This window comes from Lepidothrix coronata, unplaced genomic scaffold (genome assembly GCF_001604755.1).
Source record: "Lepidothrix coronata isolate B3197 unplaced genomic scaffold, Lepidothrix_coronata-1.0 Scaffold119, whole genome shotgun sequence".
Taxonomy (NCBI): domain Eukaryota; kingdom Metazoa; phylum Chordata; class Aves; order Passeriformes; family Pipridae; genus Lepidothrix; species Lepidothrix coronata.
In genome coordinates this window covers 1,921,622-1,934,081 of record NW_016690299.1, presented here as the reverse complement: position 1 = coordinate 1,934,081, position 12,460 = coordinate 1,921,622, and the positions used below count along the sequence as shown (strand labels likewise).

The 12,460-nt window shown below is 53.2% G+C and overlaps 2 protein-coding genes across 2 annotated transcripts; both read right to left on the bottom strand.

Moving 5' to 3' along the window:
- Window positions 1-748: 748 nt before the first annotated feature.
- MGAT2 (mannosyl (alpha-1,6-)-glycoprotein beta-1,2-N-acetylglucosaminyltransferase) lies at window positions 749-2,586 on the bottom strand. Its single transcript, XM_017825432.1, has one exon. The coding sequence runs from the start codon at window positions 2,584-2,586 to the stop codon at window positions 1,246-1,248; it is 1,341 nt and encodes a 446-aa protein (XP_017680921.1). The 3' UTR covers window positions 749-1,245.
- A 2,829-nt stretch (window positions 2,587-5,415) lies between these two features.
- On the bottom strand, window positions 5,416-11,955 carry LRR1 (leucine rich repeat protein 1). Its single transcript, XM_017825521.1, has 4 exons — window positions 11,785-11,955; window positions 11,617-11,715; window positions 8,440-9,167; window positions 5,416-6,297 (listed from the first exon to the last, which is right to left on the bottom strand). The coding sequence occupies exons 1-4, from the start codon at window positions 11,953-11,955 to the stop codon at window positions 6,045-6,047; spliced, it is 1,251 nt and encodes a 416-aa protein (XP_017681010.1). The 3' UTR covers window positions 5,416-6,044.
- Between the last annotated feature and the right edge of the window lie 505 nt (window positions 11,956-12,460).

The window sequence follows — 12,460 nt, the reverse complement described above, 5'->3', positions numbered from 1 at the left end:
ATTTCTGTGCGAAACATGAGTGTGTGCAGTGGGGTGTGTGGTGTGAGTGTTACTTTCTGAGTTCAGTGAAGCCACAGTTGCCAAAACACCTGCCCTGCCCTCCAGGGCAGCACATCCGCTGCAGGAGGGAGGGGGCTTTGCTGGGCTAAGTTTAACCCCCTTCAGCTTTTTTGGGGGAGGTCTCTGAGGGCTGAGGCACCAGCACAGCTTCATCATCACCCCTGACCCCGTGAAACAACACAGAGCAAGCGTGTTGCAAAATTGTAGTAGTTAAATAACCCCGGGGAAAAAAAAAAAAGACATTTTGTTTCTCTGACATACTTCTCTGTTCTACAAAAAGCTGCTGAGGTGCTCCTGTTACCAGCTGTGCTTCAGAGAGCAGTGCCACGAAAGCAGCTGTAGTGACAACAAACAGCTCTGTGGCTCCCAACTCCAGATCAGCCCAGATCACAGCAGCACTTTTTACCGGTGGTTTTACATGGCTAATCCGAAACCAACTTTTTTCTTTTTTTTTTAATCCAAACAAAAGAAGTGTTGTGCCATCAATTTGCTATTTTTTTCTGCCTCAACTAATGAGTATCATTAAAAATTTAATGAAGTTAAATGCATACTGCTAGAAGGGGTGATGGCACGTGCCCAGCCCTCGGGATTAAAGAAGAGAAACTCCCCTCCCACCCCATCCTGACTTTTTAGGAACACGAGATGACATCATCCTTTTGGTGACAATCAAGGACTTCTCTGCAATTACAAAACAACTGACTTTTTTATTTCGGCAGAACTAAAAAAATCATATATTTATCTACATTGTAGTAAAAACAATGAATTTATTTTTCCATCCTTCATATATTTCATCGACACATCGCAACCGAGCCGGGACACAGGGATCAGGCATGAGGTGACCCCGGGTGGGACAGCACACGAGGGCCCCCCCGGCGCGGTGTCACGGGCACCGCCAGAGCTTCAGCACCAAAAAAGATGCACTTAAAAGTGTTCTCCTCCTTCTCCTCCTCCTCCCAGCAAACTCAGCAGCAGGTCACTTTTTGCGTAGGGGCTGCAGCACATCACCCATTTCCAAAACGTGGTTGCCAAACATGAGAGATTACTATTTTGGGACACCTTTAAACAAGAATGTTTATTCATATTAAAGCAGAAACCAACTCATAAATGCTGTTTATACACGTGTGTGCCTGTAAAAGACAAAATGGGACAACTCAAGAAGAAAAGAAGGCTGCAAGAGAAGGATCCTCACTGGAGTCTGCGGTAACTCTTACAGAGTTCGTGGTCCCTGATGTCTCCCCACCCTCCGTTTTTGACGTGAGGGGACAGGGGAGCCATGGAGTACCTTTTACTGACACTCATCGTCTTGGGAAACAGGTACTGTTGGTTGCTGTTCAAGAGAGAGTCGATTTTGGCACTCTGGGTGGACGGTCTGCAGGATTTCTTGTGGTGCATGCCACAGTCCCCCGTGTGAAAAATCCTGGGGATCTCGGGAACCAGCACTTTCCAGAACTTTGGAAGACAAGAGACAGTCAAGTGCTGCAGAGTCCAGTCCCAGTTGTAGTCATCGTAGGTGCAGAAGGCGTCCGTGCACTCGATGAGCTTCTGGTAGGTGTCTCTGCCGAAGGCCATGCCCATGTTGTGCTCCGTGGACTTCCACGTCTTCATCTCCACCTTGTCGGCGCGGCCGGCGAAGCCGCCCCGCACGGGGCTGTAGGTGCCCAGGGACACCACCTGGCACTCGGGGCACTCGCGCTGGCGCAGGGCCCAGAGCTGCTTGAGGACGTGGTAGAAGTCGGGGGCCAGGTAATGATCCTCCTCCAGGAAGAGCACGGGCCCCGCGTGCTCCCGCAGCGCCCGCACGCGCTCCCACACGAAGTGCAGCTTCCACCACCAGTGGTGCTTGGTCTGGGCGAACCGCGCCTCGCGGTAGTGCCCGAACGAGTCCGGGAACTCGGCGTTGATGCAGCCCAGGCGCAGCGCCGCCGCCTTGCCCACGTCGCGGGGGCAGTCGCGGGGGTCGTGGCCCGGGAACTCGCGCGGGTACAGCTGGATGCTGAACGGGAAGAACACCTGGAGCACGGCGCAGAAGTCCACGCGGGCCGCCAGCCGGTTCAGCTCCTCGGCCCACAGGTCGTGGCTCAGCACCAGCAGCACGTTCTCCACGCCCGCCGCCCGCCGCAGCGACTCGAGCAGCAGCCGCAGGTGCTCGGCGCGGTCGTGCACCTGCACCACGAGCACCAGGTCGGGCCGCGCCGGGAAGCGCCCGGCGTTCCGCACCGGCTGGTCGAAGTTCAGCCGGTACACGAGCGAGCGGTAACTCAGCGTCGCGTTCTCGGACAGCACCGCCGGCACCACCGCGGCGGCAGCGGAGGCGTTGGCGGCGGGGCGGCGCGGCGGCACCGGCGGCGCGGGGGGGGCGGGCTCGCTGACCCGCGGCGGCTCCCCGGTGCTACCGGGACCGCCTCGCTGCTGCTGCTGCTGCCGCCGCCGGCCGCCGCCGCCGCCGGTGCCCCAGAGCGCCAGGGCGCAGAGCGCCAGCGCCGCCGCCAGCAGCAGCACCTTGCGCTTGTAGACGCGCAGCCGCATGTTCCCGGCGGCGGCGGCCCCGCTCCGCCACTCCCGCCGCCGCCGCCGCCGCCGCTCCCGCTCCCAGCGCGCGCGCGCCGCCGCCGCCCCGCGCGCACACGTTCCCGCGCCCCGTTGGCCGCCGCCGCGCCCGCCGCCGCGCCGCCATTGGCCGCCGGGGCCGTCACTCAACCGGGCGCGAGCTTCCGCCGCGCCGCGCTCTGATTGGGCGGCGCCGGAAAGGGGGCGGGGCCGGGCCGTGAGGGCAGAGCGGGGGCGGGCGGGGAAATCCTGAGGGATCGGGGCGAACAGCGGGAAATAACGCTGGGAATGCGCCGACAAACAGCCTGCATTCGAGACACTGATACATAACAGCAATTAATTCTGTGTTGGAAGAATAACACAGTAAAAATCTTGCTGGAGCGGCAAGGATAAGGTGAGAAAATGGCAGGAATGAGATGAAATCATTCCGGGTTTCGAAGAATAAGACAAAATCCTTGTGGGATTGAAAGAATAAGGTAAAATAATTGTAGGTTTGAAAGATTAGGATAATTGTAGATTCGGAAGATTAAGAGAATAAAAACGGTGTAGCATGGCAAGAATGAAGACATTCACTCCAGGGTTGCAAGATTAAGATTAATTAATTCTAGAATCGCAAGTATAAAACGATTCCAGAGCTTTCAAGAGTAATACACAAGAGTAAAATAATTCCAGAATTGCAAGAACAAGGTAAGAAAACCATCCTGGATTGGCAAGAATAATACAGAGTACAATAAAATAATTCTAGAATTGTAAGAACAAGGTGAGAAAATCATCCTGGGTTGGCAAGAATAATATAGAACACAAAACTATGCTGGGATTGCAAGAATAAAACATAATAAAATTGTTCCAGAATGGTAAGAATGCAAAATTCATTCTAGAATGGCAATAAATAAATTCTAGGGTTGCAAGAGTTATTTATTTGCAAGAATGTATGAGGAAAACAGTTCTAGAAAGCCAAGAATACAAGAGAAAAATCTAGACTTGCAAGAATAATGCATTTAAAATCACTGAAATGGCAAGAATACAAGGAAATAATTCTGAAGCTGTGAGAATAAGTAAGAAAATAACTCCAGAATTGCGAGAATAAATTAACAAAATAGTTCTGGAATTTCAAGAATGATAAATAATAAAATAATTCTATCATTACAAGGATAATGCATCACCATTCTAGATTTTCAGGAATATAAGGCGAGAGTCATTCTGGAATTAGAAGGACAATCTGTAATAAATAGTTCCATGTTACACAATTATAATGAAGTAATTCTATAATTATAAATAATGGCAAGAATTCCTCTCCTAACTCTGTACTTCATGTCCCAGCCCCTCTCCTTGGTGGGCAGGGGCCAGCTGTGGAATTTGGTGCCAATTCCATGGGATGTGCCGGGCACAGGGTGCTCTGGAGAGTCCCACCCTGTCCCCCCTGGGACCCACAGGAGGGGCTGGGGGAACATCAACACTCATTTCCACCCTTTTCACCGTTTCTTGCCCCAAAAAGGCACCTCCACAGAGCCAAACTGAACATCCTGGGTAAAACTCCAGCAGCTGGGACACTGTCCAGTTGGGATAACAGAGCTCCCTGGCAGCACATGGATAAACACATTCCAGATCGCTCAGCTGAGAGCCTCGAGGGACAGGGCACAGGGAATGGCTTCCCACTGCCAGAGGGCAGGGTCAGATGGGATATTGGGAAGGAATTCCTGGCTGGGAGGGTGGGGAGGCCCTGGCACGGGTTTGCCCAGAGAAGCTGTGGCTGCTCCTGGATCCCTGGAAGTGTCCAAGGCCAGGTTGGAGCAACCTGGGCTGGTGGAAGGTGTCCCTGCCCATGGCAGGGGTTGGAATAAGATGGGATTTACGGTCCCTTCCAACCCAAACTGTTCTGGGATTCTGTGATGGCTGGGGAAGAACCTGTGCAAGGAGGGCTCCAGCACCTCCCACCCTCCTCCACGCCGTGCCAGCTGCTGTGGCTTCAGAGGAGGAAGGGCAGCCACGTCTGTTTGGGGATGACATTCCCTTCAGGGGAGCACAGCTGGCTCCCCTGGGAGGGTCCCACGGGTGGGTTCCTCCTCTCCCAGCACACCTGGTTCCCTGGGAGGATCTGGGCCACTGCACAGCCCCCCCCAGATCTGCATCTGAAATTCCTGAGGAGTCCCACAGGAGGCCAAATTTCTGTGCCTCCTCCACCTTCCTCCTCTTAATCACGTGCTCCATCTGAAAGGTGCTTTTCCACATGAGTAATTTCCAGGTTGCTGCAGTCAGAACTCTCTCCCTTTACAGCAGCATCAGGGGTTAGCTCTGGTTGGCACCTGGTTAGATGGCAAGTGTGTAATTCATGGAATCATGGAATCGTTAAAATTGGGAAACACTGCTAAGATCATTGACTCCAACCATTCCCCCAGCCCTGCCAAGGCCACCACTGACCCATGTCCCCAGGTGCCACATCCACAGGGCTTTGAAATCCCTCCAGGGATGGGGACTCCACCACCTCCCAGATGGAGGTAGCCTGATCCAATGTTGACCACCCTTTCCCTGAAGGAATTTTCCCTAACATCCAATCTCAACCTCCCCTGGCAGGCACTGAATACCACTTCAAAAATAACTGCACAGTGCTCCCTCCAAGCCATCACATGTTCCAGGGATGCCTAAAGGCTTCTCAAGGGACTTTTGTTCCAACCCGAGCCATGGACCAGCTGACAAGACATGAAATAAGGGCCTGTGGATACGCCCACTATTTCAGTGTCTTCACCAGGGAAATCCCTGGAATACAGTGGAGGAAAAACTCCTCAGAGAAAACAAAATCCACACGTCAGCAGAAGGGTTTCAAAATTTAATAAGTCGACACGGTGAAACAAATTCAAGAATCGTTAAAACACGAGAGTTAAGAAACAAAGTTTCCGGCACATACTTAGAAAAAAAAAAGACATTTCTCGTATCACAAAGAGATAACCCCCCCAAAAAAAAACCATTTGCTCTGGTAAAAAAACAGCAATGCTGGTCCCTGCTGGAAGTGGGAATGTTGTAAGAGAACCTTTAAAAAAACAAAAAGCAGCACCTGGAATTACATAACCGGTTTGGGCCTTAATTTCTCCTCCACGTAAAACAGCTGGAAAGAGCCGACTCCAGCGAGGAAGCCAACGCAGACACTGTCCATGGGCAGAGCTCAGGGCATCACCTGCGAGTAAGTGTGGGATAAACTCCCCCTTACTCCACAAAACTCGGAAAGCTGCCGTGACGCTCCGAGCAAAGCCTGGGAACAGGAAAGGGAAAGCCAAATACATTCTAGGGAAGGTTCATTCGAGCTCCATATCGCTCGTCATTCCGACCACAGGGACATTCCAGTGGTGGAGGGAGAGTCAGGCACCGGGTCAGGCTGATGTGTCCCCTCACTGCCAGAGGGATGTTTGATCTCTGTTGGGCAGAGCTTTGGCACCCAGCAGTGGTCACCCGTTGCTCTGGAGGTGCCTGTCCAGGAACTGGGAATAGCAGTGCAGGGAACAGAAGTAGCAGAGGATGGGAGCGTCTGTCCCTCCCATGTTGTCCACGAGCACCACGGTGTGAGCCACGTGGTGCAGGTTCATGGTCACCGTGATCTGGATGAAGCTGCTCAGGCAGGCACTTCCACACTGGCAGGTTTTAGCCACTCCCAGATCCTCACAAAGGTGGGAAGGAAGGAGATGGCAACCGTAAGGGATTCTGTGGAACGAGAGGAGTGAGTGTGAATTCACTGCAAAATTAACCTCAGAAACAGTGACAGGCACAGGCACCAGCTGGGAGAGACGACATTCCGAGAGCACAGACATGGAAAATCTGGGATTTTCGACTGGTTAGGAATTAAATGCCAAGACAGTCAGTGAAAACATGCACCCCCTTTACCCACCCGAGTGCCAGGGACCTGAACTCCTGGAGACACTAAACAGGGAGACAACGGCACTCCTGACAGCCTGGGGCACAGCCAATTAGGCAATTAAAAAGAAGATTAAGCATAATGAGAATTAGGGAATTAAGTGAAGATTAAGAATAATGAGACAACTGGGCACATACTGTTCCTCCCTCATGTCACCCAGGGAGATCGCTGTGTTTCACCCTGGCCTCACGCAGCACCCACAGTTTACTCCTCCCTCTCTTCCACAAAGTGGAAGCAACATGAAAACACAACTCAGAGGAAAGAGGACATAAAATGAGCCTTTTTGCAGCAGTGCCACCACACTGCAGGCCTTAAATTAAGGTTCTCCTGATACACAGCTCTCTCCATCCATCGTGTCACCAATGACATCCAGAGTCAGGAGCAGGAATTGCTTCTTCCTAAATTCACAGCAGAGCGGGGTCAAGTCTGGGGTACAAAAGAAATGATTCCCCTGAAGTGTTTTTGTCGAGTTCAGTTGAAGTGTGGGTATCACCAGTGCCCAGCAGGCACTCCAGGCTCAGATCCCACTGACTCACATCCTGCCTACACCTACACGTTTCCCAATCCTTTCCACATACCAGCACTCACATTATGAAAACTCCTGTGGGGTTTTTTTTTAACCACCTTAATTTCAGGACACCCTTTTTTCCCGTCAGGAAAAGCATAATCACAGCTCTGGTACTTTCCCAGAATGAAGACTGATTTCCAAACGTTTATTCTGCATCTTCCCTCCTTCTGTTTTGTCCCTTTCTCAAGGTTTTTGCAGGAACCGAGCACTAAAACCTGACCAGCACTGAGGGATTGAATTCTCTAGAAAACCTCTATAAAAGCCTTAACATTTACATCAAACCCACTGCAATTTATATAACCTTGGGAAAGGAGACACGTGGGGGTTAATTATAAAATCACCAAGGTCAGAAGTGGGTGTTTTGGCCCAGAACATGTGCTGGCTCAGCTCCCTTCAGGGTGTGCCCACGGATGCCTTTGGTGCAGATTTCTGTGCAATTATCCCGAGTTTGTGGGGCACTCCCCACCCCCAAGGCAGGAGCGGGCACAGGATGGAGATCAGGGACACTTCAAGCCTGTCTCTCACCCTCCTCTGTGCCAAATTTCCATCTTTGTGCTCCCTTCCCACCCAGAACAGAGTGGGAGCAGCAGCAGACGGTACCTGAAGGTTCCCGGTACGCCAAGGATCACGGGTGGAGCTACGGAAGTGGTGTGAGGGAAGAGGAGGGAGCTGACAACAAACAGCAGCCTGGCAGGGTGATATTTACTTGGTGAAATAATAATTTCACAATTATTATTGAGAATTGGGATTCTCTGAATAAGCCAGAACGCCCTCACTCCAACCCCAAAGTAAATTAGGAGCTTCAGGAAAACCCGCGGCAGGGAGAAGCCTGCAGCAGAAGTGGGTCAGGGTTGTAGAACTGATTCTCTTCCCCAAAGCCGGCCAAAAATATTCTGTTTATCCCCCCCCCGGTGGATAAAAACACTTCAACCCGTAGCTTTGCCTAAATGCTTCCAAGGCACCAATTTCCTGATGATTTTACAAGTGGAATTCGAAGGAATTCGAACCTTGTGAATTTAACAGGTGATGAGCAACAGGCACTGAGGGGAAAAGAAACAGCCAAGTGAGGAAAGGTGGGAGTGGCCGGGTGGGAAGGGAGCAGGGCCAGGCGGGAAGGGAGCAGTGCCAGGTGGGAAAGGAGCAGTGCCAGGTGGGAAAGGAGCAGTGCCAGGTGGGAAAGGAGCAGTGCCAGGTGGGAAAGGAGCAGTGCCACGTGGGAAAGGAGCAGTGCCAGGTGGGAAAGGAGCAGTGCCAGGTGGGAAAGGAGCAGTGCCAGGTGGGAAAGGAGCAGTGCCACGTGGGAAAGGAGCAGTGCCAGGTGGGAAAGGAGCAGTGCCAGGTGTGCACCTCCCGCTGCCCTTACCTGTGATTTATGGTGGCTCTGGCAGCACACTCCAACAAAGTCAATGGGATTTTCAGCTGGATGTTGGGCACCAGCGGGTTGGGCTGCTCAAAAGGATTCCCAAAGAGGTCCAGGTTCTCCAGAGAGAGCCTCCTGAAGTCGCTGGGCAGGAAGGGCAGTTTGTTGCGCGCGGCCGACAGGAAGCGCAGGCGGCTGAGCTGCCCGACCCTGCAGGGCAGCCGCACCAGCTCGTTGTCATCCAGCTTCACGTTGACCAGCCCCCGCAGCTCACAGAACTCCAGGGGCAGCGCTCGGAGCCGGTTCTGGCTCAGGTCCAGGAACTGCAGGGATTTCTGCAGGCTGGAGCAGCACAGGGCCCCGCTGAAGGACTCCAGGTGGTTGTCGTGCAGGTCCAGCTCCTGCAGACACACCAGGTCCCCGAGGGTCGCCGGCAGCTGCTTGATGTGGTTGTGGCTCAGGTCCAGCTTCCGGAGCTTCTTCAGGCAGAGCACGCGCGTGTCGACCCGGGCCAGTTTGCAGTAGGAGGTCTGCAGGTGTTCCAGGGAGTAAGGGAAGCTCTTGGTGAGGGGGTAGTCCCTCCTGGAAGTTATGATCATTTTCGTCTTGGGTTTTTCCACTTCCGAGTTCTTTGCCGGGACCAGAGGGGAGAGAGGGAGAACTCCGGCGTCGGTGCCTTGGTGAGCCAGTCTCAGGGCTGAAAGGAAAGTCTTTAAATCGCTGGCATTTGCCTGCAGGAAAACACAGTTGTGCAGTTAAAAGCTCATTATCCTCCTGCTCGTTTGTTGCTGACACCTCCCTGTGTGTATCAGGAGCTACCAACTCAGCAGGGCCATGGAATGGGGCAGGGAACAGCTCTGTTTACAGCATTTAAGAACAAACACGACCTCTTGGAATAATCCAGATCAAACTGTGCTGCAGCACCCAGGAGAGGAACAAAGCACTGAATTCACAGCTGAAAATAAAGTACTGAAAAAAAACCTCAATGCACTGGGATCTCCCTAAAATGTAACACGATAAAGGGACAGTTGTGAACACACACAGGGAAAATCAGAGGCCTAAAACCTGAGACAATTTCTGGAACTGGCTGGGAAGGAAAAAGATGGAAGCTGGGAGTAAATTCAACAAAAGGAAGGTGGAAAGCTTCAAGGCAGGTTAAGTCAGTGCTTCTGGCCACACACAGCTCTGTCTGTGCCAGCAGGAAAATTAACCAAATAACTGACCAAATAATGCTTCAGGTGGGATATAACAGAATGGCAGCAGAATCCCAGAATGGTTTGGGTTGGAAGGGACCTTAAAGCCCATCCAGTCCCCCAGGGGCACTTCCCACTATCCCAGGTTGCTCCAAGCCCCGTCCAAGCTGGTTTTAGACACTTCCAGGGATCCAGGGGCAGCCACGGCTTCTCTGCGCAACCTGTGCCAGGGCCTCCCCACCCTCCCAGCCAAGAATTCCTTCCCAATATCCCATCTAAGCCTGCCCTCTGGCAGTGGGAAGCCATTGAAGCTTCAGCTGACTCTCAGTAAGGACAGAGGTTCAGGTGACCAGTGTTTTAAATGAAGATCCAGAAAGCTCTGATGTATCTGTTGTGCTGATATAATTCACTTTTATGAACAGGAGGGCCACCAAATACTTCTCTTCTGCATTTTTCAGCAACTTTCTACTGGAGCTGATGTGCAGCTGACAGGCTCTTAAGCTAAAAAGTGAATTCTAAAATAAAAAGCACGTTGTATCCATAAAAGAAAAGAACGAACTTGGAGTTTTGGCACAATTGTGGGAGCCCAGAGATTGTCACTCTGTTCCCTGCTGTGACTCACCCAAGCCCTGTGACACCACTTCTGCACCTGAAAGACAGTTTTGCTCCTAAATGTGTTTAGACCAAGTCCCTGAGGGTGTACATAATGTGCACAGTGTACATAATGTACTATAAACACCTAGCACAGGATATTGGATATAATTCTAGATGTTCATGTGAGATAAATTAAGGCAATAAAGATCAAACCTATTTGACTGCATATGCAAAATAAAAGCCTCAGTCACAGAAAGGATGTTGAGTAAAAGAGTTTAATGTGCGTTGATGAGACATCTTAAATTTGGGTTCTGGGTATGGAGCATGCAAGAGGAATCTGGAATATTGTGAGACAAAACTTTTTGACTTCTCACTCTCCAGCAAAATTCAGATGAAAGGATGCAGAAAAAGATATTCTGGGTCTAATGCAACGTGCAAGAGCTTTCCTTTTTGCAGGACACAGAGCACATTGGCTTCTGACGGGGAAAAAATTACTTGGATTTGGGCTCCTCCTTTTCCTTTTAACCCTTTAAGAGGTTCATAACATTTAGGCTGCTTTCCACAGAAAAACAACAGAAAGTCAAACTGCTTTCCAAACCACCAATCAACGTTATTTGCCTTTGTTTACACATCCTGACTCAGAGGTTTCAGAAAAGAACTCTGAGGTTTAGGAAAACCTGTCCCACTTCCCTCTGCTACAGGGCCACAGAACATCCCTGCTATGGGCAGAGAAAGAAGCGACAAGAAAATTTAGTGTTAATATGTGATTTTTGGGGTGAGTTTAAACGTTATTAAAAACCACTTTCTCCTGTGAACTGCAAATAAATACACTGTGTTGGCATTAAGTGGGATGGTGCCTTTGCCCTGACCCAGGTGTGCTCTGAAAGCCACAATGGGCACTGATTGTCCAGTGAAATGAGAGTAATCTCCTTTTTTTTTCCCATTAGAAAGAAGGTAAGGAACGACTGTTTAATGGAATTTAAGGCCAAACAGCAACACTGTATCAGAGGGATGAAAAAAAAAAGAAAGTTTCTCTCTAAAGCTGTGAAGAACAATACAAAAATGGACTTTTCTGCTCCTGAAGGAGCAGAAGAGACAACACAGCCCAGAGAAGGGGGAATGGCTTCAAACTGAAACAGAGCAGGGTTAGATGGGACATTGGGAAGGAATTCCTGGCTGGGAGGGTGGGGAGGCCCTGGCACAGGTTGCCCAGAGAAGCTGTGGCTGCCCCTGGATCCCTGGGAGTGTCCAAGGCCAGGTTGTCCGGGAGCAACCTGGGCTGGTGGGAGGTGTCCCTGCCCATGGCAGGGGGTGGTATGAGACGGGATTTGATATCCCTTCCCGCCCCGCGGTGCCGGAGCCCCCCGGCTCCCCCGGTCGGTCCCGCACGCACCTTGCTGAGGCGCAGATCCACCGCGGGCTCCCGCAGCCGCACCGTGGCCTTTCCCTGCTCCACGAACCTCGTGAAGAGCCGCTCCACGTTCTGCTGCACCTGCGGGCACAGCCGGTCAGCGCCCGCCCCGGGCACCCCCCGCGCCCCGCCCGGCCCCGCCGTGCCCACCTTGTAGCGGGCCCCGGTGCGGTCCCGCGCCGTGCACACCATCAGGTAAACACCGCCACCGCCCGGCGGCCGCCCCAGCGACACCAGCGCCCGCGCCGCGCGGCCGCGGCCCTGCAGCCCGCAGCTGGGCAGGAGCTGGCTCAGCACCTCCACCTCGCACCGCAGCCGCATCCCCGCCCCGCTCCCGGTCCTGCTCCCGGCTCTGATCCCGGTCCCGGCACCGCCACCGGCCCGCGCAGGGCGGGCGGCGCCGCGGGGGCCTCCCGCGGTGTCCGCGCGCAGCTGCCCGCCGCGCTGCCTGCCCGCGGGGATGCCGCCCGCCGCCGTGTGTGCCCGCCGGGATCGCGGCCTCGCTCCCGGTGAGGGGCCGGGGACACCCGGCGGCGGGACCGCGGGGCGGGAGTGGAGAGCGGTGGCACCGGCGGCACCGGCAGCGCGGGGCCAGACCGCGGGGACCTCGGCGCGGAGCCCTCAGTGCGGGGCGATGGCGCCCCCTGCTGGGGGCGGGTGGCGCATGTTGGCGGGAACGGGCCAGGGAGGGGAGAGGGAGGGGACGGGACATGGAGGGTGTGGAGGGGACACAGGGGATGTGAGGGGACATGGAGAGTGTGAGGGGACATGGAGAGTGTGAGGGGACACGGGGGATGTGAGGGGACATGGAGAGTGTGAGGGGACA